The 27,232-nt window shown below is 42.9% G+C and overlaps 1 protein-coding gene across 1 annotated transcript; it reads right to left on the reverse strand.

Moving 5' to 3' along the window:
- Positions 1–11,038: 11,038 nt before the first annotated feature.
- Positions 11,039–12,424, reverse strand: LOC140991958 (zinc finger BED domain-containing protein 5-like). Its single transcript, XM_073462130.1, has one exon. The coding sequence runs from the start codon at positions 12,422–12,424 to the stop codon at positions 11,039–11,041; it is 1,386 nt and encodes a 461-aa protein (XP_073318231.1).
- Between the last annotated feature and the right edge of the window lie 14,808 nt (positions 12,425–27,232).

Consider the following 27,232-nt stretch of genomic DNA (forward strand, 5'->3'; position numbering starts at 1 on the left):
GGAGACCTGGATCACTCCAGAAAACACTGCCACTCCAGCTGCCCTCTCAACCGCCTACTCATTCTCACTCTCCCCGAGACAAACAGGTCGAGGAGGAGGAACTGGACTCCTCATCTCACCCACGTGGACCTACCAGGTCCTTACCCTTGACCACCTACCCAGATCTGCATTTGAATTCCATGCTGTCTCTGTCACCCTTCCTTTCAAAATCACCATTGTGGTGATCTATCGCCCTCCTGGTCCTCTCTGCGAATTCTATGATGAGATGGATGCCCTCCTAAGCTGCTGCCCAGACGATGGCACACCGCTCGTCGTCCTGGGTGACTTCAACATCCCCCCGGAGAAGCTGCGCTCATCTGAATTCATCAGCTTCTTCTCCTCTTTTGACCTCACACTCTCTCCCTCTCCACCCACCCACCGGGCCAGGAACCAACTTGACCTTGTCTTCACAAGGTCCTGTAGTACCTCGGCACTCTCTGTTACCCCCCGCTCACTGTGTCCGACCATCACTTTGTCGCTTTCTCTCTCCCCTTGAAGTCCTCCGCTTTCTTCGTCCCTACACCTTGCATGGTCACCACCCACCGCAACCTGAAATCCCTCTCTCCCTCCACTCTCTCCTCAACTGTTCTCTCCTCACTACCATCCTCAGATAATTTCTCTCTACTGTCCACTGAGGAAGCCTCCTCCACTCTGTTGTCCTCCCTCTCCTCCTCTTTAAACGCTCTCTGTCCCCTCACCTCCCGACCAGCACGATCATAACCCCCCCCCCCCCACCCGGCTGTCTGAATCGCTGCAAACCAACAGATCGGTGCTACGAGCGGCAGAGAGAAAATGGAGAAAATCTCATCATCCTGATGACTGTTGTGGAAATTTGAGTTACTTGTGAGATATCTGAAATAAACTTGTAAGAAATATCAGTTGTCTTTTAAGGATTTTATTCTTTATAAAGAAGGTTCATCAATCAACAGAGTGGCATGCAGTCTGCAGAAAGAAGAGCAATGAGAGACAGTTGAGAGCCCTTTTTGATAGGGAGAAAGGAATGCCCTGTGTCCTTCTCACGCCTGTGACAGGTTCCGTTATCTGTGGCTAGACAACAAGAAGAAGGCCAGTGACGAGAGCCTTCAGTGGGCAACCTTCTGGCATTCCGTACATAGAAATAACAGTCTCTCATTATGCAGATAGTACAAATACAACATTCAAGGATCAGGATTCAGGGAACATATGAAGGGTAATGATCTAAGGGCCTAATCATTTCTCATACAAGAGTCTAGTAATATAATTTTCCATTACATGACCTTGCTCACTACCACCACCTCCTGTCTGACTTCTCATCAACTGTTTCAGCAGCCAAATCTGACTTCTACCTGTCAAAGATCAACTCCTCTGCCTCCAACCCCAGGAAACTATTCTCCATATTCTCTTCGCTCCTCACCCCTCCTACTGCTCCCCCTCCATCCTCCCTCACTGCTGATGACTTTGCAACTTACTTTACTCAGAAAGTAAAAGACATCAGCTCCTCATTTACTCCTACACCCTATCAGAATGCACCTCCCCCAACCCTCACCTATAACAGCCTTACCTGCTTCAGCCCCCTCTCCTCTGAAGATGTTCACACACTAGTTATGTCTAACCAAGCCATCACCTGTTCCCTCGACCCAATTCCTTCCTCTCTTCTCCAAAACATCTCACACGACATCTTGCCTTACCTCACCACCCTGATCAACTCCTCCCTCACTTCTGGCCATGTTCCAGCCCCTTTCAAGACAGCTACAGTAAAGCCACTCCTAAAGAAACCCACCCTTGACTCCGCTGACATCTGAAACTACAGACCTGTATCTCTTCTCTAATTTCTCTCTAAAACCCTGGAATGTGCCTTTTACAACCAACTGTCTTCCTACCTTTCGCAAAACGACCTCCTTAACCCTAATCAGTCAGGCATCAGGACTGCTCACTCCACTGAGACGGCCCTCCACACAGTGACTGAGTTGCCCCGGGCCGCCAGAGCCTTGTCCCACTCGTCAGTCCTCATCCTCCTCCACTTATTCTCTGCGTTTGACACAGTCAACCACCAAATCCTCCTCTCAACTCTGGCCGAACTTGGCATCGCTGACTCTGCTTTAACCTGGCTTGCATCATACCTGACAGAACACACCTTTCAGGTCATGTGGAATGGCTCCTTGTCCAAACCCTGCTCCCTGGAAACTGGTGTCCCTCAAGGCTCAGTACTAGGATCACTTCTGTTTTCACTATACACTAGATCACTAGGCTCTGCAATCACATCACATGGATTCTCTTACCACTGTTATGCTGACGACACCCAGCTGTTCCTCTCCTATCCCCCATCCTCCAATACCCACGTTGCCACGCGCATCTCAAAATGTCTGGCAGACATCTCCGCTTGGACAACTGCCCATCATCTCAAGCTCAACCTTAGTAAAACTGAACTCCTCTTCATCCCGGGGAAAGACTGCCCTCACATGGACCTGTAAGTCACTGTCGAGGATGTCAAGGTATCGCCTTCATCGACTGCGAGGGGCCTGGGTGTAATCCTGAACGACAGACTATCCTGCACCCCCAACATCACCATGGTGGCCCGATCCTGCAGATTTGCCCTCTACAACATCCGCAGGATCCGGTCTTTCCTCACAAAGGAAGCGACGCAACTCCTGGTTCAATCGCTGGTCATCTCCCACCTCGACTACTGCAACTCACTCTTGGCTGGACTCCCAGCCTCTGCGACTAAACCGTTGCGACGTATCCAGAATGCTGCAGCACGCCTCGTTTTCAATCTAGCCAAACTCTCCCATGTCACCCCTCTCCTCCATGACCTTCACTCTACTATATCAGCTGGCTGGCTGGTACTGCCATCGCTAAGAGCAAACAAAGACCACCCAGTGAAATCCGGACTTTTCTCTGTTCTTGCACCTCAGTGGTGGAACGAACTCCCGACCAATGTCAGGACAGCAGAGTCACTCGCCATCTTTTGCAAAAGCCTCAAGACTCACTTGTTCAGACTTCACCTCGACCCCGCATAGCATTAGCATCAGTGATGTGTATTTCCACAGCATACTTCTACTGTGTGATGTGTATTTCTACTGTGTGCTCTGTATTTCTAGTGTATTTGTACTGTTTGCTGTGTAGTTCTACTGTGTATTTATATTGTGATGTGTATTTCTACTGTGATGTGTATTTGTACTGTGTATTTGTACTGTGTATTTGTACTGTGTATTTCTACTGTGTGATGTGTATTGCTACTTTGTATTTCTACAGTGTATTTCTACTGTGTGATGTGTATTTCTACTGTGTATTTCTACTGTGTGCTCTGTATTTCTACAGTGTATTTCTGCTGTGGATGTGTATTTCTACAGTGTATTTCTACTGTGTGATGTGTATTTCTATTGTGTATTTCTACTGTGTGCTCTGTATTTCTATTGTGTGCTGTGTATTGCTACTGTGTATTTCTACTGTGTATTTCAACTGTGTGATGTGTATTACTATTGTGTATTTCTACTGTGCGCTGTGTATTTCTATTGTGTGCTGTGTATTGCTACAGTGTATTTCTACTGTGTATTTCAACTGTGTGATTTGTATTTATACTGTGTATTTCTACTGTGTGCTGTGTATTGCTACTTTGTATTTCTACAGTGTATATCAAAGCTGCATTGTATGATCCACTGTGACATCACAGTTGGATATGTTGTTCCACTGTGACATCAGAGCTGTACTGTTCGATCCACTGTGACATCACAGTTGGTTATAATTGTTCAACAATGACATCACAGTTGGTTAGGATTGTTCCACTGTGACATCAAAGCTGCATTATTTGATCCACTGTGACATCACATTGGGTTTTCTGGTTTCACTGTGACATCAAAGCTGCACTGTTCAAGCCACTGTGACATCAAAGCTGCACTGTTCGATCCACTAACAACTCAGTTGGTTATGATTGTTCCACTGTGACATCACAGTTGGTCATGATTGTTCCACTGTGACATCACAGTTGGTCATGATTGTTCCACTGTGACCTCACAGTTGGTTAGGATTGTTCCATTGTGACTAGGGATAGACCGATTATCGGCCGGGCCGATTATCGGCGCCGATATTTGGCATTTTGAAGCATATCGGCATCGGCCTTTTTTTTAATCCGACGGCCGATAAGAGATCAATTTAAAACTGGGTTATTTTGGCTCTGATGCAGCCGCGCCTCTCTGTCTGCTGTCACTACTCTGTCTCCAGCATTGTCCCACCCACAGCACCATCTGATTGGTTACACGCTCTGGTTACACGCACAGGTAACAGCCAATCAGCAGTGAAAGCTGTGCATGCACAGTGCTCACGTGAGTTTCGCTACAGTCTGCTGAGCGTGTAGAGCCAAGCGGACCGGCGGGCTAACGTTACGCTAATGGTAATCAGCCTTCACCTCAACGTGCTTCCCTGCAACAAAACTGGACTGAATTGAGTTGATTAGGTTTTTACTCTCTCACTCACACACACACAGACTTCTACTATCACGGACTATTTCCATATCGATATTATCAGCAACCTTGTTTCGAGTGATTAACACGCACTTCTGGAGGGACTGCGAGCGAGCAGAGCTGCCGCTTATGTTTATATAACGTTAATGGGCTCAGTAATGTTCCTAGTAGTTGTTGAGTGTAGAGGACTGGGATGTTTATTAAAATTTCGGGAAAGTCTGCTGCCTTAACTTACCTTCGAAACCGAGCCCCCAGGAACAGCGCCGGTTCCGTTCGGCAAAACTTTGTCTCCTCTCCGCTCGCAGTCACTCCAGACGTGCGTGTTAATCACTCGAAACAAGGTTGCTGATAATATCGATATGGAAATAGTCTGTGATAGTAACGTAGCCTGCCGGTAGCCCGCCGGTCCGCTTCCTCCTTCTGGCTCTGGACGCTCAACAGACTGTAGCGAAACTGTACAACTCTACAGTAACTACTGACGTTACTGTGAGGCCCAATAGTTAGCGGCAGCTGTCTGTTCCTATGATAAACACTGATTATTAAAGTGAAGGTGCTGCAGGCTATTTAGTGTTTTTAACGGTTTAATCACTTGAAACAAGGTTGCTGATAATATTGATAGGGAAATAGTCAGTGATCAAAGTAAGAAGTGTTTGTGTGTGTGTGTGTGTGTGTGTGAGTAAAATTCAGTTAGTTTTATTGCAGGGAAGCACGTTGAGGGGATGGCTAGAGAATCGTGCGTGTGTGTGTGTGTGTGTGTAAGCCACATGAGAAGCTGCAGAAACTGACAGCAAAGCACCGTCTGTCTGAGAGAAAACTGTAGGTCAATAATGGCTGTTTAACTACCAAGTTATTTTACTTTACCTTTTTCTATGTTGATTGAGAGATCCCAAGCAGCAGAAAATGACATATTGTTAGATGAAGTGTGTCCTGAAGCTGTCTTTGACAGTTTCTTGTAGAGAGGAGCAGGATATTGCTGTTCAAGACTTAAGACATAATGTAACTGCATCAAGGCCAATATTTTCCCTTTTACTGCAAATTAATATCGGCTCCAAATATCGGTTATCGGCCTCCTTGACTACTAATAATCGGTATCGGTATCGGCCCTAAAAAAACCATATCGGTCTATCTCTAATTGTGACATCAAAGCTGCATTATTTGATCCACTTTGACATCACAGTTGGTTATGATTGTTCCACAATGACATCAAAGCTGCATTGTTTGTTCCACTGTGGCATCACAGTTGGTTATGATTGTTCCACTGTGACATCACAGTTGGTCATGATTGTTCCACTGTGACCTCACAGATGGTTAAGATTGTTCCATTGTGACATCAAAGCTGCATTGTTTGATCCACTGTGACATTACAGTTGGTTATGTCGTTCCACTGTGACATCAAAGCTGCACTGTTCGATCCACTGTGACATCAAAGCTGCACTGTTTGATCCACTCTAACATCACAGTTGGTTATGACAACTGCACTGCACTGTTACATTCAACTGTGACATCAAAGATGCACTGTTTGGTTTACTGTGACATCACAGCTGGTTATGATTGTTCAACTGTGACATCAAAGCTGCCGTGTTTGATCCACTGTGACATCACAGTTGATTAGGATTGTTCCACTGTGACATCAAAGCTGCATTATTTGATACACTCTGACATCACAGTTGGTTATGATTGTTCCACTGTGACATCACATTGGGTTTTGTGGTTTCACTGTGACATCAAAGCTGCACTGTTCGATCCACTGTGACATCAAAGCTGCGCTGTTCGATCCACTAACATCTCAGTTAGTGGATCGAACAGTGCAGCTGTTTTACCTCACAAATACTGTATTCATAACAAAGTAAAAGAAACTCGTTTCAAAATTCTTCACAAAATATATCCTGTTAACTTCTTCATTTCAAAATTCATGGATGTGGACAGCTCTTGTGTTTTTGTGGGCAACCTGATGAAACTTTAAACCATCTGTTTTTTGAATGTAATGTCACAATGCAATTTTGATCGGACTTGTGTTCTTATATCTTCCCCCATGTTAACATGTCATACTGCTTTTCCCTTAAAGATGTTATATGTTATTATGAAAATAAGAGAACATGTGTCTTCAGTATTTAGTTAATTTTTTCATTTTATTTGGTAAATATTTTATTCATAAGCAAAAATTTTCAGCCTCCAAACCAACCTTTCCTCATTTTTTACTTGAATTCAATTCACTTTTTAAATCCCTAGCCTTAGTTAAAAATAAAAAGAATACAACATTTTTAGACAACTATGAAAAGATATTTGACGTACTCCCTGGCATTTAATAAAATGTATGTACATACATATATGTGTTGACATGACAATATAGTTATTTATTTATTTATTATTGTTTAATTTTTATTTTATATGAGATCCTTGCTGTATTTATTTATTCTATTCATTGACCTTTTGAATGTGAAACAGCTCTCATGTGTTGTGTTATGTGTTAGTGTTTGACACTTTGTATAAATTGAATACTTAAATAAAGAGAAAAACAAACAAACAAAAAAAAAAAAAACATCTCAGTTGGTCATGATTGATCCACTGTGACATCACAGTTGGTCATGATTGTTCCACTGTGACCTCACAGTTGGTTAGGATTGTTCCACTGTGACATAAAAGCTGCATTGTTTGTTCCAATGTGACATCAAAGCTGCACTGTTCGATCCACTGTGACATCACAGTTGGTTATAATTGTTCCACTGTGACATCACAGTTGGTTATGTTGTTCCACTGTGACATCAAAGCGGCACTGATTGTTCTACTGTGACCTCAAAGTTGCATTATTTGATGCACTCTGACATCACAGTTGGTTATGATTGTTCCACTGTGACATCACATTGGGTTTTGTGGTTTCACTGTGACATCAAAGCTGCACTGTTCGATCCATTGACAACTCAGTTGGTCATGATTGTTCCACTGTGACCTAACAGTTGGTTAGGATTGTTCGACTGTGACATCAAAGCTGCATTGTTTGATCCACTGTGACAACACAGTTAGTTATGTTGTTCCACTGTGACATCACAGTTGGTTATGATTGTTCAACTGTGACATCAAAGCTGCACTGTTTGATCCACTCTGACATTACAGTTGGTTATGATTGTTCAACTGTGACATCAAAGCTGTTTGATCCACTGTGACATGACAGTTGGTTATGAATGTTCCACTGTGACATCAAAGCTGCACTGATTGTTCCACTGTGACGTCACAGTTGGTCAGGATTGTTCCACTGTGACATCAAAGCTGCATTATTTGATGCACTCTGACACCACAGTTCGTTATGATTGTTCCACTGTGACATCACATTGGGTTTTGTGGTTTCACTGTGACATCCAAGCTGCACTGTTCGATCCACTGTGACATCAAAGCTGCACTGTTCGATCCACTAACATCTCAGTTGGTCATGATTGTTCCACTGTGACATCACAGTTGGTTAGGATTGTTCCACTGTGACATCAAAGCTGTACTGTTCGGTCCACTGTGACATCACAGTTGGTTATGTGGTTTCTCTGTTACATCAAAGCTGCACTGTTTGATCCACTGTGACATCACAGTTGGTCGTGATTGTTCCACTGTGACCTCACAGATGGTTAGGATAGTTCCACTGTGACATCAAAGCTGCATTGTTTGATCCACTGTGACATCACAGTTGGTTATGTCGTTCCACTGTGACATCAAAGCTGTACTGTTCGATCTACTGTGACATCAAAGCTGCACTGTTTGATCCACTCTGACATCACAGTTGGTTATGATTGCTCAACTGTGACATCAAAGCTGCACTGTTTGGTTTACTGTGACATCACAGTTGGTTATGATTGTTCCACTGTGACATCAAAGCTGCACTGTTTGATCCACTGTGACATCACAGTTGGTTATGAATGTTCCACAATGACATCACAGTTGGTTATGATTGTTCCACTGTGACATCAAAGTTGCACTCTTTGTTACACTGTGACATCACAGTTGGTTATGTGGTTTCTCTGTTACATCAAAGCTGCACTGTTTGTCCCACTGTGACATCACAGTTGGTTATGTGGTTTCTCTGTTACATCAAAACTGCACTGTTTGATCCACTGTGACATCACAGTTGGTTATGATTGTTCTACTATGACATCAAAGCTGCACTGTTTGATCCACTCTTACATCACAGTTGGTTATGATTGTTCAACTGTGACATCAAAGCTGCACTGTTTGTTCCACTGTGACATCACAGTTGGTCGTGATTGTTCCACTGTGACCTCACAGTTGGTTAGGATAGTTCCACTGTGACATCAAAGCTGCATTGTTTGATCCACTGTGACATCACAGTTGGTTATGTCGTTCCACTGTGACATCAAAGCTGTACTGTTCGATCTACTGTGACATCAAAGCTGCACTGTTTGATCCACTCTGACATCACAGTTGGTTATGATTGCTCAACTGTGACATCAAAGCTGCACTGTTTGAATCCGTGTATCATTCGTTCATTCGTTTTTCAAAATAAAACCAAAAATAAGAAAACGAAAAAACAATTCCTTTTCTCAGTATTCGTTTCCTAAACTAAAATGAAAAAACGGATAACGACTCGTTTTTTTCAGTTTTCGATTTTATGCTCAAATGAATAATGGAAAAAACGGATAACGAGCGTTTCCCGTTTCATGTTTTATCCCATTTTGATCTGAAAAAAGTTCAATGAGCCGGAAGCGGAAGTGACCGTCTCTGTCTCTGTACTGCGAGGGCGCGCAAAACAAAAATAATGGCAGGACTTGAGGATCATGCAGATATAATTGGACAGCTTTTTGAGGATGGTAAAACGCATGCCGAGATTTCTACCACGCTCTGGTAACGTCAGAGAATTGACTGGCTCTGCTAACGTTAGCTTTGCTCCAGGCCACTTCCGGGTGACGGTAATTTCCGGTGTAGGTACCAAATGCTTGCAACATGAAACGGGAAACGCTCGTTATCCGTTTTTTCATTATTCATTTGAGCATAAAATCGAAAACTGAAAAAAACGAGTCGTTATCCGTTTTTTCATTTTAGTTTAGGAAACGAATACTGAGAAAAGGAATTGTTTTTTCGTTTTCTTATTTTTGGTTTTATTTTGAAAAACGAATGAACGAATGATACACGGATTGGTTTGGTTTACTGTGACATCACAGTTGGTTATGATTGTTCCACTGTGACATCAAAGCTGCACTGTTTGATCCACTGTGACATCACAGTTGGTTATGAATGTTCCACAATGACATCACAGTTGGTTATGATTGTTCCACTGTGACATCAAAGTTGCACTCTTTGTTCCACTGTGACATCACAGTTGGTTATGTGGTTTCTCTGTTACATCAAAACTGCACTGTTTGATCCACTGTGACATCACAGTTGGTTATGATTGTTCTACTATGACATCAAAGCTGCACTGTTTGATCCACTCTTACATCACAGTTGGTTATGATTGTTCAACTGTGACATCAAAGCTGCACTGTTTGTTCCACTGTAACATCACCGTTGGTTATGATTGTTTAACTGTGACATCAAAGCTGCACTGTTTGGTCCACTGTGACATCACAGTTGGTCATGTTGTTCCACTGTGATAACAAAGCTGCACTGTTTGATCCACTGTGACCTCACAGTTGGTGTTATGCCCCTAGAAAATGTGTGCCTTTCTAGAACAACATAGTTCTGTGTCATTTGTTTATTTTCGTAACCATAGCAACAAAGTAGCAGTTACAGTTCTGTGAGCAGTAACAGTTGTATGAGCAGTTACAGTTGTGTGAGCAGCTACAGTTGTGTCAGCACAGTCATCTGTTCTTCACTTAGCAGGCTATTTTTCCTCCCGCTTTGCTAACGTCTGTGAGTATTATTCATCCAGCGACATAAAGTTATGAAGCAATTTGAGTTTATGTGAGATTGAGACTGCTGAGATGCCAATTGTGTTGCAAAGCTAAGCTAGCTCTATATTTTGCTGCCGCTAGGATAGCTAAACCATGCTATGTACCAAATACTGCTGTGACGTTTGATTTGTTTAATAATACATACATTTTGTTGTATTGTGTTTCTAGATTCACAAGATTCCCAGTAAACTTCATGGAAAGTAATCATCTGTGTCCTGGAGTTTTTGGGAGTGTTTAAACTGAAATGGAAACTTAGCCCATGACAGTGAAAAGATGGCAACACAGCTAATGGGGGACACAAGGATTGTCATTCTACGAAGCTACTCGGTATCAAAAGATAAGCGACTAGCATTACAGCTTCAGATAGCTTCACGTTAGCTTTCTTCTCCTGATATTGAAACCACGCTGAGTCTCAGTAATGTCACAACATAACAGCACTAACAGAGGGAATGGAGGTAACCACTCTGAGTCTGCATGTTCAAGGAGCAGCCGCTCATCTGGTACATCATCCAGCTCAAAGATTAGCATGGTCATTGCCATGTCAAAGGCAAAAGCTGAAGCAGCACAGGCTAGAGCAGTGGTTCCCAAACTTTTTCTGCTGGGCCCCCCTTTGGTACATAAGAAATTTTTGGTTTGTTGTGCAAAAATGGCACCTTTAATCCTCACATGTTTTCAGTGACTGATGTGGACCTGCTTCATGCTGCAGATCTTGTCAAATCTGGGTTGCAATTTTGAGATTGCCACTCTGAGTTCATTCTCAATGTCCAGCTTTGATCTGTACTTGGTTTTGATGGAGGCCACAGCAGAAAACCCTATCTCGCATAGGTAAGATGTGGCAAAAGGAAGGAGTATGGCCAGGGCTCTCTTGCCAAGAAGTGGGTACTCTTTCTCCACTCCAATCCAATATGCAGCCAGTGTCTTTGACTGAAACTGCAGCCTCATTGTTGAGTCAGAGGTGACATCAATGAACTGTTCCTCCTCTGATGTGCTTAAATCGGCAGGTGGTGATGCACTGAAGGGATCACGGATCCAATCATATTTTTTTGGATCCTGCATCAGGAAATATCTCTGGAAATGTTTCTGAAGGGCAGAGATGTGTGCTTCCATGCATGGGATCACTGTGTTCTGCAGCTTGTTGTCTTCAATGAATGATTTCAGGTTCTCAAATGAGTCCACACATCCAACTTTCACTCGCTGCAGCCACATCTCAAGTTTTCTGATGAATGATGTGATTTTATCTGCCAGATGTGGGAGGTGTGTATTTGTGCCCTGCAACTGTAAATTCACTTCGTTGAGTTTCAGAAACATGTCACTGAGGTATGCAAGTTTCATGAGGAACTTGTTACAATAAAAGTTGTGGGCAAGATCGCTGCCCTCTTCCTTCAAAAAGATGCGGATTTCATCTCGCAGTTCAAAGACCCTGGACAGCACTTTCCCACGTGACAGCCATCGGGACTCGCTATGAAACAGAACAGCTGTGTGGTCGGAGCCCATTTCCTCACACAGTGCCGAAAAAATCCGGGCTTTGACAGGTCTTGTTTTTATGTAGTTCACTGTGGCAATGACGTGGGTCATTACATCATTCAGCTCGGGACTCAGCTGTTTAGATGCAAGTGCTTCGCGGTGTATCATGCAGTGCGTCCACTGCACATTGGGGGAGACGCGCTTGATGAGCGCTTGCAGCCCTCCCTGTTTCCCAGCCATAGCCTGCGCCCCATCTGTGCAGATCCCCACACAGTCCTCCCATTTCAGATTGGCCTCTTTCAAGTAAGTGTCAATGATTTTAAAGAGTTTTTCTGCTGTGGCTCTGCCAGGAATTTGTTTGCAGAAAAGCAATTCCTCCCTCATGTCATCTCCATCTATAAATCTGACATAAGTTATCAATAAACAGTCTTTGTTACTGTCAGTGGCTTCATCCATCTGCAGGGAAAAGCGGCTGTCTCGCACCTTATCATTAAGCTGCTCCTCGATGTCCTTTGACATGTCATAAATGCGCCTGCCGATGGTGTTGTTGGACAGAGGAATAGCCCTTAGTTTGCTGGCTGTATTTCTGTGCATTTCTACTGTGATGTGTATTTCTACAGTGTATTTCTGCTGTGTGATGTGTATTTCTACTGTGTGATGTGTATTTCTACAGTGTTTTTCTACTGTGATGTGTATTTCTACTGTGTTTTTTTCCTGTGTGCTGTGTTCTACTGTGTATTTCTATGTGCTGTGTATTTCTACTGTGTGCTCTGCATTTCTACAGTGTATTTCTACTTTGTGATGTGTATTCTACAGTATTTTTCTGTGTGATGCATATTTTTAGTGTATTTCTACTATGTACTGTGTAATTCTACTGCGTGCTCTGTATTTCTACTGCATGATGTATATTTCTTCAGTGTATTTCTACTGTCTATGTATTTCTACAGTGTATTTCAACTATGTACTGTGTATTTCTACTGTGTGCATTTCTACTGTGTATTTCTGCTGTGTGATGTATATTTCTACTGTGTGCTCTGTATTTCTACAGTGTATTTCTACTGTGTGATGTATATTTCAACTGTGTGATTTGTATTTCTGTATTTCTGCAGTGTAATGTGTATTTCTGCTGTGTGCTCTGTATTCCTAGAGTGTATTTCTTATTTGTGCTCTGTATTTATAGTGTCTTTCTACCGTGTGATGTATATTTCTACTGTGTGTTCCTACTGTGTGATGTGTATTTCTACTGTGTATTTCTACTCTGTATTTATCTGTATTTCTACAGTGTGCTGCGTATTTCCACTGTGTGATTTGTATTTCTGCAGTGTTTCTACTATGTACTGTCTATTTCTATTGTGTATTTCTATTGTGATATGTATTGCTACTGTGTCTTTCTACTGTGTGCTGTGTGTTTCTACAATGTATTTCCACTGTGTGATGTGTATTTCTGCAGTGTTTCTACTACGTACTGTCTATTTCTATTGTGTATTTCTATGGTGAGCTGTGCATTTCTACTGTGCATTTCTGCTGTGTGCTGTACATTTCTACTGTGCATTTCTGCTGTGTGCTGTGCATTTCTACTTTGTGCTGTGCATTTCTACAGTGCATTTCTACTGTGTGCTGTGCATTTCTACAGTGCATTTCTACTGTGTGCTGTGCATTTCTACAGTGCATTACTACTGTGTACTGTCTATTTCTTTTGTGTATTTCTATTGTAATGTGTATTTCTACTGTGTATTTCTATTGTGTGCTGTGCATTTCTACTGTGCATTTCTACTGTGCATTTCTACGGTGTATTTCTGCTGTGTGTTGTGCATTTCTACAGTGCATTTCTGCTGTGCTGTGCATTTCTACAGTGCATTTCTACTGTGTGCTGTGCATTTCTACAGTGCATTACTACTGTTTGCTGTGTATTTCTACTGTGTATTTCCACTGTGTGATGTGTATTTCTACTGTGATGTGTGTTTCAACTGTGTGATTTGTATTTATAATGTGTGCTGTGTATTTCTGTATTTGTACTATGTACTGTGTATTTCTACTCTTTGTTCCTACTGTGATGTGTATTTCTACTGTGTATTTCTGCTATGTGATGTGTATTTCTGCTGTGTGCTCTGTATTCCTAGAGTGTATTTCTACTGTGTGATGTGTACTTCTACTGTGTATTTCTACTGTGTGCTGTGTATTTCTATTGTGTATTTCTACTTTGTGCTCTGTATTTATCCAGTGTATTACTACTGTGTGGTGTGTATTTCTACAGTGTATTACTACTGTGTGCTCTGTATTTCTACAGTGTATTTCTACTGTGTGATGTGTACTTCTACTGTGTATTTCTACTGTGTGCTGTGTATTTCTATTGTGTATTTCTACTTTGTGCTCTGTATTTATAGTGTCTTTCTACCGTGTGATGTAAATTTCTACTGTGTGTTCCTACTGTGTGATGTGTATTTCTACTGTGTATTTCTACTCTGTATTTATCTGTATTTCTACAGTGTGCTGCGTATTTCCACTGTGTGATTTGTATTTCTGCAGTGTTTCTACTATGTACTGTCTATTTCTATTGTGTATTTCTATTGTGATATGTATTGCTACTGTGTCTTTCTACTGTGTGCTGTGTGTTTCTACAATGTATTTCCACTGTGTGATGTGTATTTCTGCAGTGTTTCTACTACGTACTGTCTATTTCTATTGTGTATTTCTATGGTGAGCTGTGCATTTCTACTGTGCATTTCTGCTGTGTGCTGTGCATTTCTACTGTGCATTTCTGCTGTGTGCTGTGCATTTCTACTGTGTGCTGTGCATTTCTACAGTGCATTTCTACTGTGTGCTGTGCATTTCTACAGTGCATTACTACTGTGTACTGTCTATTTCTTTTGTGTATTTCTATTGTAATGTGTATTTCTACTGTGTATTTCTATTGTGTGCTGTGCATTTCTACTGTGCATTTCTACTGTGCATTTCTGCTGTGTGTTGTGCATTTCTACAGTGCATTTCTGCTGTGCTGTGCATTTCTACAGTGCATTTCTACTGTGTGCTGTGCATTTCTACAGTGCATTACTACTGTGTGCTGTGTATTTCTACTGTGTATTTCCACTGTGTGATGTGTATTTCTACTGTGATGTGTGTTTCAACTGTGTGATTTGTATTTATACTGTGTGCTGTGTATTTCTGTATTTGTACTATGTACTGTGTATTTCTACTCTTTGTTCCTACTGTGATGTGTATTTCTACTGTGTATTTCTGCTATGTGATGTGTATTTCTGCTGTGTGCTCTGTATTCCTAGAGTGTATTTCTACTGTGTGATGTGTACTTCTACTGTGTATTTCTACTGTGTGCTGTGTATTTCTATTGTGTATTTCTACTTTGTGCTCTGTATTTATCCAGTGTATTACTACTGTGTGGTGTGTATTTCTACAGTGTATTACTACTGTGTGCTCTGTATTTCTACAGTGTATTTCTACTGTGTGATGTGTACTTCTACAGTGTATTTCTACTGTGTGCTGTGTATTTCTACTGTGTATTTCTACTGTGTGCTGTGTATTTCTGTATTACTACTGTCTTGTGTATTTCTAAAGTGTATTTCTACTATGTACTGTGTATTTCTACTGTGTGTTCCTACTGTGATGTGTATTTCTGCTGTGTGATGTGTATTTCTACATTGTATTTCTACTGTGTGCTCTGTATTTCTACAGTGTATTTCTACCATGTGATGTGTATTTCTACTGCATGATGTGTATTTCTACGGTGTATTTCTACAATTTGCTGTGCATTTGTACTGCGTGCTCTCTATTTCTACAGTGTATTTCTAATGTATGTGTATTTTTACTTTAGGCTTGTTATTTCTACAGTGTATTTCTACTATGATGTGTATTTCTACTGTGTATTTCTGTTGTGTGTTCCTGTGAATTTTCACACTTAATACTTGGAGACAAAAAGCCGGAAGCCCTGCCCCCAAGGCACGCCCGCCATTTGGAGATAATAAGACAGGGAGACATCACTCCTCTCGAGTCAGTTTTCGTTTTTTTTAGTTTTAGTCAGTTTTTGTTTTGAGTTTAGAGTTTTGTTTTAGTTTTTGTTAGTGAAACTTAGTTTTTCACTCTTACTCTTGTAACTTACTTTTGAAACTCTCGTCTTTAATTTTTCCGCTCTTTGAAACATGCTCCAAGACAGCGACCTCAGCAGAAGTGCTCAAGCGTTGATTTTTCTCACTTTTATATTTTTCGCAGTATTGATTAGCTTCTTTTATTAAGTTTGTACCAGAACGAAGTTCTGTTTTAATTTGTTTTATATGGTTAAGTATCGTAACCTGCTTTTGAAGAAGTGAACTTAATTTAGATTATCTTGCATTTAGATTATCACACCGCATTTAGATTATCACACCGTAGAAATAGACAGAACATTGTATTTCTACTGTGTATTTCTACTGAGTACACAATAGAAATACACAAAAGAAATACACAGTAGAAATACAGTGCACACAGTAGAAATGCAAAGTAGAAATACACATCACACAGTAAAATAGACTGTAGAAATACAGAGCAAACAGTAGAAATACACATCCCACAATAGAAATACACTGTAGAAATAGACAGTACATAGAAATACACTGTAGAAAAACAGAGCAAACAGTAGAAATACACAGCACATAGTAGAAATACACAGTAGAAGTACACAACTGTACCAGGACTCACCATCAGAGCAAACAGTAGAAATACACAGCACATAGTAGAAATACACAGTAGAAGTACACAACTGTACCAGGACTCACCATCAGAAGGTGCTGTGGTTCCACCGAACACGGGACAGATTAAACATTAAAACTTGATCTCAGTCCATCTTAATCGTAGAGAAACGGGAAAAAGATCAGTTTTATAAACTTCTTTTACTGTTTCTTAATTTGTTAGAATTAAGAGGGTGAGATACTGACTTAATGGTTAATTAGAAATGGTCTGAAATCTGGAAGAATACAGAGGCCATTTGAATGGAATGTCCCACAGATAGTGAGACCAGATGTGTCGTAAATAACAAAAGACAGAGTAAGAGCATAGAACAACAAGTCAGAAGGTGTCTGGTGTCCACTCTGGAGAGTGTGTTTGTGAATCAGAAGTCAGAGAGACAGAGAGGGTGAGAGAGAGAGAGGCATCAGACGTGTTACTTAATTTGTGTAATGTAAAGACATTAGTATTAAAACAGTCTCTGATGACCAGATAGCTCCGGTCCCTCCTGATGTGGAGAGAGTAGGTGACTCCATGCTCACTCAGACTGACCTGTGAGGGAAGAATTTATCTGTTTGGAGGGGAGAGAAAGTTAAAAAATGGGAGTTTAGGTTGTAAATTAATTACAAGTGTCCTCATCTGAAGACTTTTATGGTCCAGGAAAACACTGTCCTCTCTGCCAGGAGATAAGGTGGCAGACTGGAAGGCGCCTTCTTCCTGTGAATCGTCTTCATCCAGATGAAAAGAGTTAACAAGAACAACAGGGCCTCAATGTAATGCAGAGGCGATGGACATGTGTTCCTACAGTGTCCTGTATTTCAACAGTCTATTTCTACTGTGTGATGTGTATTTCTATTGTTTATTTCTACTTTGTGCTCTGTATTTCTACTGTGGGATGTTTATAACCCCCGGTTACTAAAACCCTATTAAAGCCAAATAGGTGGCCAACATGAGAAGATAGGGTTTACTGATGGATAAACAATATAACCTGTGGTTATTGATGACACTATGAACAGAAATTATAACAACTGTGTGTATATATATGTATATATATATATATATATATATATATATATATATATATATATATATATGTATATGTATATATATGTGTATATATATATATATGTAGCCCATATTAGTTAAAGGGCTGTGACTGTTGGTAGTTGTGGTTGATTTTGTTCAAATATGCCGAATTGTGATATTATGGGTTATTATTGTTCAGATGATTTAGCTAAGCTAGCTAACAGATGCTAACGTCAGCGGTCTCTTGTTGCCATAGCAACAGTAAACATTCACGTGGACTGATGAGCTGTGAATAGAGATGCAGTATCAAGCTGAGATACTTTGAATTTTAGCACAAAATTCAAGTAAGCCTATAGGAAATAATAAGTTTGATTATGATTATTTCCTTGTTGAAGATTTTCATATTAATGATTTTAATTTTCCAACATCTGCATATCTTTTAAGTTCAATTAACAGGCCTTAGGCCTCTTCTGAGACTTTTAAGTCATCCTTCATGACAGATAAATTTGTTCACTAGGTGTCACCATGTCACAAAAAGGCTACTTGGCTACATATACTTGTCAGTACACAGATACTGAGTACAAGTTCTGTTTGCTGTTTCTTGCAGGTCACGAATTCGGTGAGGAGTGGAGCTGGCTGGCTGCGGACGAGGAAGTAGGGCAATACATACTTGTGCTTGTTTACGTCTCTCCCTGCATCCACTTTCGTCTTTCCACATACTAAAGGCTTTCAAATGCCTTTCGACCTCCCCCAGTTTTTTATGTGACACTTTTCTTTTTGCTTTTATCTCTTTTATTTTAAAATTAATCTTCTCCTCCAACAGATTCAGCTGTCTCATGCTGAATGTCCCTCCACAGGGAAAACCAAAATCTCTCACCCAGACATGTAAAGGCTCTATAGCCACACTACCATAATTAACTTTCATGTAAATTATGTTTGGGGCAGCCAGGTCTGGTCCTACACCAGCTTCCTGGTTTTTGCTGGATTTACCTCCCATTGTTCTACTTGTCACTCGTCCCAGTGCACTTTATATTTATCCTTAAGACCCGGTCGTCACCGTGAATTCTACAAATTCTGAAAAAAAGCAGCCAACCGGCGGTGGTAACCTTAAGAGACCCCTTGTCTCCACCTGGTTCCACTCGGCCCTGAGTTGGCCCCCCAATCCAGCGGTAAAACAGCTTAATAGGAAAAAACACCTTTTCTTCCTATTAGCTCCGGCGTTCCAAGAACCCGGTATTACTCTGCCCTGAATTGGTTCGAGTCGCCCAACTATCACAATGATCAACAGAAATCCAGCAAAAATTACTAATTTACTTAATTTAATTATTTTTTTTTTTTTCCCAAACAATATTATAAATTATTTATTCCCTATTTTTCTCTTAAAGAAGTTTAATTTATTTCAGTATCTCACCGTTTGTTAGGCAACGTGGTCCTTTTTCCCTCAATAAGGATTCCAGTGATGACAGTCCGGGGCCTCAGCAGTCAGTCCTCTCGTCTCTTAAAAAAATTTTTTTCGAGGTAGAGGCTGGAAGAAGTTTCCCCCAGGCTGGCCAGTCACCATCCGCTGCAGGCTCCAGATCCTGTCACACAAGGAATCCCACTTCTGACACCAAATTGTTGTGGAAATTTGTCTTATTTGTGAGATATCTGAAATAAACTTCAGCAAATACCAATTGTCTTTTAAGGATTTTATTCTTTATAAAGAAGGTTCAACAATCAACAGAGTGGCATGTGGTCTGAAGAAAGAAGAACAAGATGAGACAGTTGAGAAACCTTTTTGTTAGAAGAAAGGAGTGCCCTGTGTCCTTCTCATGTCTGTACCAGGTTCCGTTCCCATAACAAGAGGCACATATCTCTCTTTGTGCAGACAGTACAAACATTCAAGGATGTGGGAAGAACATAGTGAGGACAGTGTAAGACATAATAATGATATAAGAACAATATAGTAATACAATTTTCCATTACAACATACACGTATATGAGAATGCATATCTATTCAGACCTGTAATTCTTAGACTTTTTCACACAGCTATAGATATTTTTTTTTTTTTTTCAATTCTCTATTTATGGTTTCATAATGACTGAGTCACTGTTAATACAAATGAGTTCCAGCTCTAATGCTGCTACTGTCTATTTAGATTATTTGTCAGGATATTTTGTTATTATTGTCCCTGTTTGTCCTTATCTCCCTGTCTCTGTCTCTTTGTCTCTCTCGCTCTTTCGCCCCCCTCCACCCAACTGGTAGAGGTAGCGCCCACCCCGAGTCTGGTTTTGGGTTCTTCCCGTTAGTCTCGTCCCACCCCTTGTCATGACATAACTTCTGTTGTGATTTGACACTATAATGAACAAAGATTGATTGGTTGATTGCTATAGCTGTCAATTTTAGTCCTTGAGTTCATAGCTACGTGCTTTATGTGTTAACTGCTATCAAGGAATATGACTCTCCTTTGTAGTATGTGTGAGAGAAGACGCCGCGAGATTTGAGAACTTCTACGTGGTGTCCGCTGAATGTAGTGGGCTGGTCTGGACAGAAAATGCCAGGGCTGATTTTTTTGTCCCAGTCCACCCCTGGACATTACCCACGTCTTTCAAACACTTGAACTTGCCCTATGTATGCTAATGTAACGTGCCCAGTCACGCTATCCTGCTCACAGACTGGAATTCCTTGTGCTAAAGTGGGCTGTTTGTGATAAATTCAGCCATTGGCTAAGGGGTCACCCGTTTACTGTCTGGACCGACAACAACCCCCTGACGCACATCCTCACTAAGTCAAAACTTGATGGCTGTGAGCAGAGATGGGTGTTGAAGTTGGCCCCATACGACTTTGAAATCAGGTACATCCCTGGCCCTAAAAATGTGGTGGCGGACGCTCTCAGCCGTGAGCCATTTGTGCAGCCAAGTGTGCTTCATGGTCTCACAAAAGTTCCTTATGGTGCACTCCTGGAGGAAGCAAGTGCCTTAGACCCTGGCTGTGTCCAGGACACTTTCCGTCTGTGTTGTGATCCAGTGCGCCGACTGCAGCTGCAGAACCGTCTGCTGTAGCCTCCGGAAACGTGGCAGTTCCTCATGGTCATTCTATCTCCGCACAGGCAGTGTCTGCTGTCCTGGGTCAGTCCTTGGATTGCGAGTGCCCACCTCCTCATGCCTTCCTCTTGCCTCAGCTCATTCAGTCCATTCAGCCACCTGACCTGTCTGATGTCCGCCCTCTGCCTAGAGATGAGCTAATGGCTAAGCAGCGTGCTGATCCCTGCTTGAGTCGGGTTCCTCACTTTGTGGAACGACAACGAAGACCATCAAGACAAGAACGTCCACATGAACTGGTTGATGCTCTGCGGCTCCTCAGACACTGGGACAAGGTCACCGTTAAAACAGGTGTGCTATATCGCACTTCTAAGGATGCTGTGACAAAGAGAAAGACTTACCAGTATGTTGTACCGTCTGCTGTAAAAGAGAAAGTTCTCAAAGGAGTCCATGACGAGGCTGGTCATCAAGGGCAGAGGAGGACACTCTACCTGGCCAGGCAGCGATTCTATTGGCATGGGATGGAAGGGGATACCAGAGAGTAAGTGAGGTGCTGCCGTCGCTGTGTGTTCAGCAAATCCCATGAGCCTGAGGCCAGAGCACCACTCGAGAGTGTTAAGTCCTCTAGACCTCTTGCGTTGGTTTGCATTGATTTCTGGTCAGCCGAGGACTCTTCCAACAAGTCCCTTGATGTGCTCATGGTGATTGATCATTTTACTAAGCTGGCTCAGGCCTACCTCTGTCCCAATCAGTCAGCTAAGGCTGTTGCTCAGCAGCTCTGGAACAATTTCTTTTGTGTATACGGCTTTCCCAAGCGAGTGCACTCCGGGCAGGGGGCGAACTTTGAGAGCAGTCTGATCTGGAGATGCTCCAGGTTGTGGGTGTGGAGAAATCTCATACAACTCCTTAACACCCCATGGGCAACGGAGCAGTGGAAAGATTCAATCTCACCCTTGGAAATATGATCAGAGCCCTTCCACCTAAGGCCAAGCAACGGTGGCTCCAGCTGCTGAGATCTCTCACCTTCTCCTATAATGCCACAGTACACAAAACCACGGGCTTTGCTCCTTTTCAACTCATGTTTGGCAGAACCCCCAGGTTGCCTGTGGACATGATATTTGAGTCAGTGCTTTTGGATGATCAAGTGGTGAACTATGATGCCTATGTACAGTGTCTCAGGCATGATTTGGCAGATGCTATTAGGATTGCCAAGATCTCAACCACGAAACAGCAGGAGAGGCAAACTGACCTTTACAATCGCAGGCTGAAAGGTGCACCTGTGGTTGTTGGAGACAGAGTCGTTCTGGCTAACAAGGGAGAAAGAGGCCTGAGGAAACTTGCTGATCGCTGGGAGGGACACCTCTATACTGTTGTGGAGAAGGATGAGAACACTCATACCTTCAGACTCAGGAACTATGCAACAGACCACGAGAAAGTGGTTCACAGGAATCTTACCATGCCTGTGAATTTCCTACCTGTACCAACTGAACTAGAGGACTGTGGTTCCTCTACCAGTGACCTGACTGACATGGATGAGTCTGTGCTGGATGTAGACACTGATGGTCCTTCTATGCTGCCTGACTCTGGACCTGAGGACAGGACTGTTTCATGGATCTCTCAGCTCCCAGTCTCTACTGGAGATCAGTTGACTGCTGCAGCTGATGTTCCCGCCGTTGATGACTTGGTGGGGGCTGTTGACAGACCCGACCAGTCCGGGCCCTCTGACCCGACTGTGGACAATGACTGTTCTGCAGAACTGACTGACCCCCACCCTACTGTCCCCACACCCCCAGTTGACATGCTGTCTTCCAATGCAGATTCTGTAGTCACGACAGGGACAGGGCGTAACCTTTTCAGTGACACAACGCTGGGTGTCAGAACGAGGTGTGGGAGAGCTGTCAGACCTGTAGTTAGGCTTATTCGGAACATGCACCAGAAAGTTCTTGCTGTTCGCTAATGGTTATATTGTGCAATGCTTTTGTGCAGGAGTGCACGTATTTGAGTTTCTTATATTTTGACCATTCTCCACCGGTACTGAAGTTGACGTACTAGGAGGGCTATGGAACTGCCAGTCTGTAGTCAAGAAGGCGGACACCATTTCAGCCTATGCCTCCCTGCAGACTCTCCACTTCCTGGCCCTCACGGAGACCTGGATCACTCCAGAAAACACTGCCACTCCAGCTGCCCTCTCAACCGCCTACTCATTCTCACTCCCCGAGACAAACAGGTCAAGAAGGAGGAACTGGACTCCTCATCTCACCCACGTGGACCTACCAGATCCATACCCTTGACCACCTACCCAGATCTGCATTTGAATTCCATACTGTCTCTGTCACCCTTCCTTTCAAAATCACCATTGTGGTGATCTATTGCCCTCCTGGTCCTCTCTGCGACTTCTATGATGAGATGGATGCCCTCCTAAGCTGCTGCCCAGACGATGGCACACCGCTTGTCGTCCTGGGTGACTTCAACATCCCGAAACCGCAACCTGAAATCCCTGTCTCCCTCCACTCTCTCCTTAACTGTTCTCTCCTCACTACCATCCTCGGATCAATTCTCTCTACTGTCCACCGAGGAAGCCTCCTCCACTCCCTCTCCTCCTCTTTAAACGGCTCTCTGTCCCCTCACCTCCTGACCAGCACGATCATCACCCCCCCCCCAGCTGTCTGAATCGCTGCGAACCAACAGATCGGTGCTACGAGCGGCAGAGAGAAAATGGAGAAAATCTCATCATCCTGATGACCTTGCTGACTACCACCACCTCCTGTCTGACTTCTCATCAACTGTTTCAGCAGCCAAATCTGCCTTCTACCTGTCTAAGATCAACTCCTCTGCCTCCAACCCCAGGAAACTATTCTCCATATTCTCTTCGCTCCTCACCCCTCCTACCGCTCCCCCTCCATCCTCCCTCACTGCTAATGACTTTGCAAGTTACTTTACTAAGAAAGTAAAAGACATCAGCTCCTCATTTACTCCTGCGCCCTACCAGAATGCACCGCCCCCAACCCTCACCTAACAACCTTACCTGCTTCAGCCCCCTCTCCTCTGAAGATGTTCACACATTAGTTACGTCTAACTGGGCCACCACCTGTTCCCTCGGCCCGATTCCCTCCTCTCTTCTCCAAAACATCTCACACAACATCTTGCCTTACCTCACCACCCTGATCAACTCCTCCCTCACTTCTGGCCATATTCCAGCTCCTTTCAAGACAGCTACAGTAAAGCCACTCCTAAAGAAACCCACCCTTGACTCCGCTGACATCCGAAACTACAGATCTGTATCTCTTCTCTCATTTCTCTCTAAAACCCTGGAACGTGCCGTCTACAACCAACTGTCTTCCTACCTTTCGCAAAACGACCTCCTTGACCCTAATCAGTCAGGCTTCAGGACTGCTCACTCCACTGAGACGGCCCTCCTCACAGTGACTGAGTCGCTCTGGGCCGCCAGAGCCTCGTCCCACTCGTCAGTCCTCATCCTCCTCGACTTATCCTTTGCATTTGACACAGTCAACCACCAAATCCTCCTCTCCACTCTGGCTGAACTTGGCATTGCTGACTCTGCTTTAACCTGGCTTGCATCATACCTGACAGAATGCACCTTTCAGGTCATGTGGAATGGCTCCTTGTCCAAACCCTGCTCCCTGGAAACTGGTGTCCCTCAAGGCTCAGTACTAGTACCGCTTCTGTTTTCACTATACACTAGATCACTAGGCTCTGCAATCACATCACATGGATTCTCTTACCACTGTTATGCAACGTATCCTATCCGTAGCCTCATTTTCAATCTACCCAAACTCTCCCATGTGACCCCCCTTCTCCGTGACCTCCACTGGCTTCCTGTTGCGGCCCGCATCAGATTCAAGACCATGGTGCTGGCCTTCAACGCCGTCAACTGAACTGCACCCATCTAACTCCAAACACTGATCAGACCACATGCCCCTGCGCGAGCACTTCGCTGTATTACATCAGCTGGCCCGCTGGTACCGCCATTGCTAAGAGCAAACAAAGACCGCCCAGCGAAATCCCGACTCTTCTCTGTTCTGGAACCTCAGTGGTGGAACGAACTCCCGACCAATGTGAAGACAGCAGAGTCACTGGCCATCTTTCGCAAAAGACTCAAGACTCACTTATTCAGACTTCACCTCGACCCTGCATAGCATTAGCATCAGTGATGTGTATTTCTACAGCGTACTTGTACTGTGTGATGTATATTTCTACTGTGTGCTCTGTATTTCTAGTGTATTTGTACTGTTTGCTGTGTAGTTCTACTGTGTATTTCTACTTTGTACTCTATCTCTACAGTGTATTTCTGCTGTGTATTTCTGCAGTATATTTCTACTGTGTGATGTGTATTTCTATTGTGTATTTCTACTGTGTGCTGTGTATTTCTATTGTGTGATATCTATTGCTACTGTGTATTTCTACTGTGTATATCAAAACTGCATTGTATGATCCACTGTGACATCACAGTTGGTTAGGATTGTTCCACTGTGATATCACATTTGGTTATGTTGTTCCACTGAGACATCAAAGCTGCACTGTTTGATCCACTGTGACATCACAGTTGGTTATGATTGTTCCATTGTGACATCAAAGCTGCACTGTTTGATCAACTGTGACATCGCAGTTGGTTATGATTGTTCAACTTTGACACCAAAGCTGCACTGTTGGGTCGACTGTGATGTCACAGTTGGTTATGATTGTTCCACTGTGACATCAAAGCTGCACTGTTTGATCAACTGTGACATCACAGTTGGTTATTAACGTTCCACTGTGACATCAAAGCTGCACTGTTTGATCCACTCTGACATCACAGTTGGTTATGATTGTTTAAAAGTGACATCAAAGCTGCACTGTTTGGTCCACTGTGACATCACAATTGGTTATGCTGTTCCACTGTGACATCAAAGCTGCATTGTTCGATCCACTGTGACATCACAGTTGGTTATAATTATTCAAATTTGACACCAAAGATGCACTGTTTGGTCGACTGTGATGTCACAGTTGGTTATGATTGTTCCACTGTGACATCAAAGCTGCACTGTTTGATCAACTGAGACATCACAGTTGGTTATGATTGTACCACCGTGAAATCATAGTTGGTGAGGATTGTTCCACTGTGACATCAAAGCTGCATTGTTTGATCGACTGTGACATCACAGTTGGTTACGTTGTTCCACGGTGACATTAAAGCTGTACTGTTCGATCCACTGTGCCATCAAAGCTGCACTGTTCATTCCAAAGTGACATCACAGTTGGTCATGATTGTTCCACTGTGACTGCACAGTTGGTTATGTTGTTCCACTGTGACAACAAAGCTGCATTGTTTGATCCACTGTGACATCACAGTTGGTCATGTCGTTTCACTGTGACATCAAAGCTGTACTGTTCGATCCACTGAGACATCAAAGCTGCACTGTTTGATCCACTCTGACATCACAGTTGGTTATGATTGTTCCAGTGTGACATAAAAGCTGCATTGTTTGTTCCACTGTGACATCAAAGCTGTACTGTTCGATCCATTGTGACATCAGAGCTGCACTGTTCGATCCAGTGTGACATCATAGTTGGTCATGTTGTTCCACTGTGATATCAGAACTGTACTGTTCGATCCATTGTGACATCAGAGCTGCACTGTTCGATCCACTGTGACATCATAGTTGGTCATGTTGTTCCACTGTGATATCAGAGCTGCACTGTTTGATCCACTCTGACATCACAGGTGGTTATGATTGTTCCAGTGTGACATCACATTGGGTTTTGCTGTTTCACTGTGACATCAAAGCTGCACTGTTCGATAAACTGTGACATCAAAGCTGAACTGTTCGAGACACTGTAACATCACAGTTGGTTGTGATTGTTCCACCGTGACATCACAGTTGGTTATGATTGTTCAACTGTGACATCAAAGCAGTACTGTTTTGTCCACTGTGACATCATAGTTGGTCATGTTGTTCCACTGTGATATCAAAGCTGCACTGTTTGATTCACTCTGACATCACAGTTGGTTATGATTGTTCCAGTGAGACATCACATTGGGTTTTGTGGTTTCACTGTGACATCAAAGCTGCACTGTTCGATAAACTGTGACATCAAAGCTGCACTGTTCGAGACACTGTAACATCTCAGTTGGTTATGATTGTTCCACTGTGACCTCACAGTTGGTTAGGATTGTTCCACTGTGACATCACATTGGGTTTTGTGGTTTCACTGTGACATCAAAGCTGCACTGTGCGATCCACTAACATCTCAGTTGGTCATGACTGTTCCACTGTGACCTCCCAGTTGGTTAGGATTGTTCCACTATGACATCAAAGCTGCATTGTTTGATCCACTGTGACCTCAGAGTTAGTTATGTCGTTCCACTGTGAAATCAAAGCTGCACTGTTTGATCCAATGTGACATCAAAGCTGCACTGTGTGGTCCACTGTGACATCACACTTGGTTATGTCGTTCCACTGTGACATCAAAGCTGCATTGATTGATCCACTGTGACATCACAGTTGGTTATGATTGTTTCTCTGTCACATCAAAGCTGCACTATTTGATTCACGGTGATATCACAGTTGGTTATGTTGTTCCACTGTGAAATCAAAGCTACATTGTTTGATCCACTGTGACATCACAGTTGGTCATGTCGTTCCA

The sequence above is a fragment of the Pagrus major genome, chromosome 24 (genome assembly GCF_040436345.1).
Source record: "Pagrus major chromosome 24, Pma_NU_1.0".
NCBI lineage: Eukaryota > Metazoa > Chordata > Actinopteri > Spariformes > Sparidae > Pagrus > Pagrus major.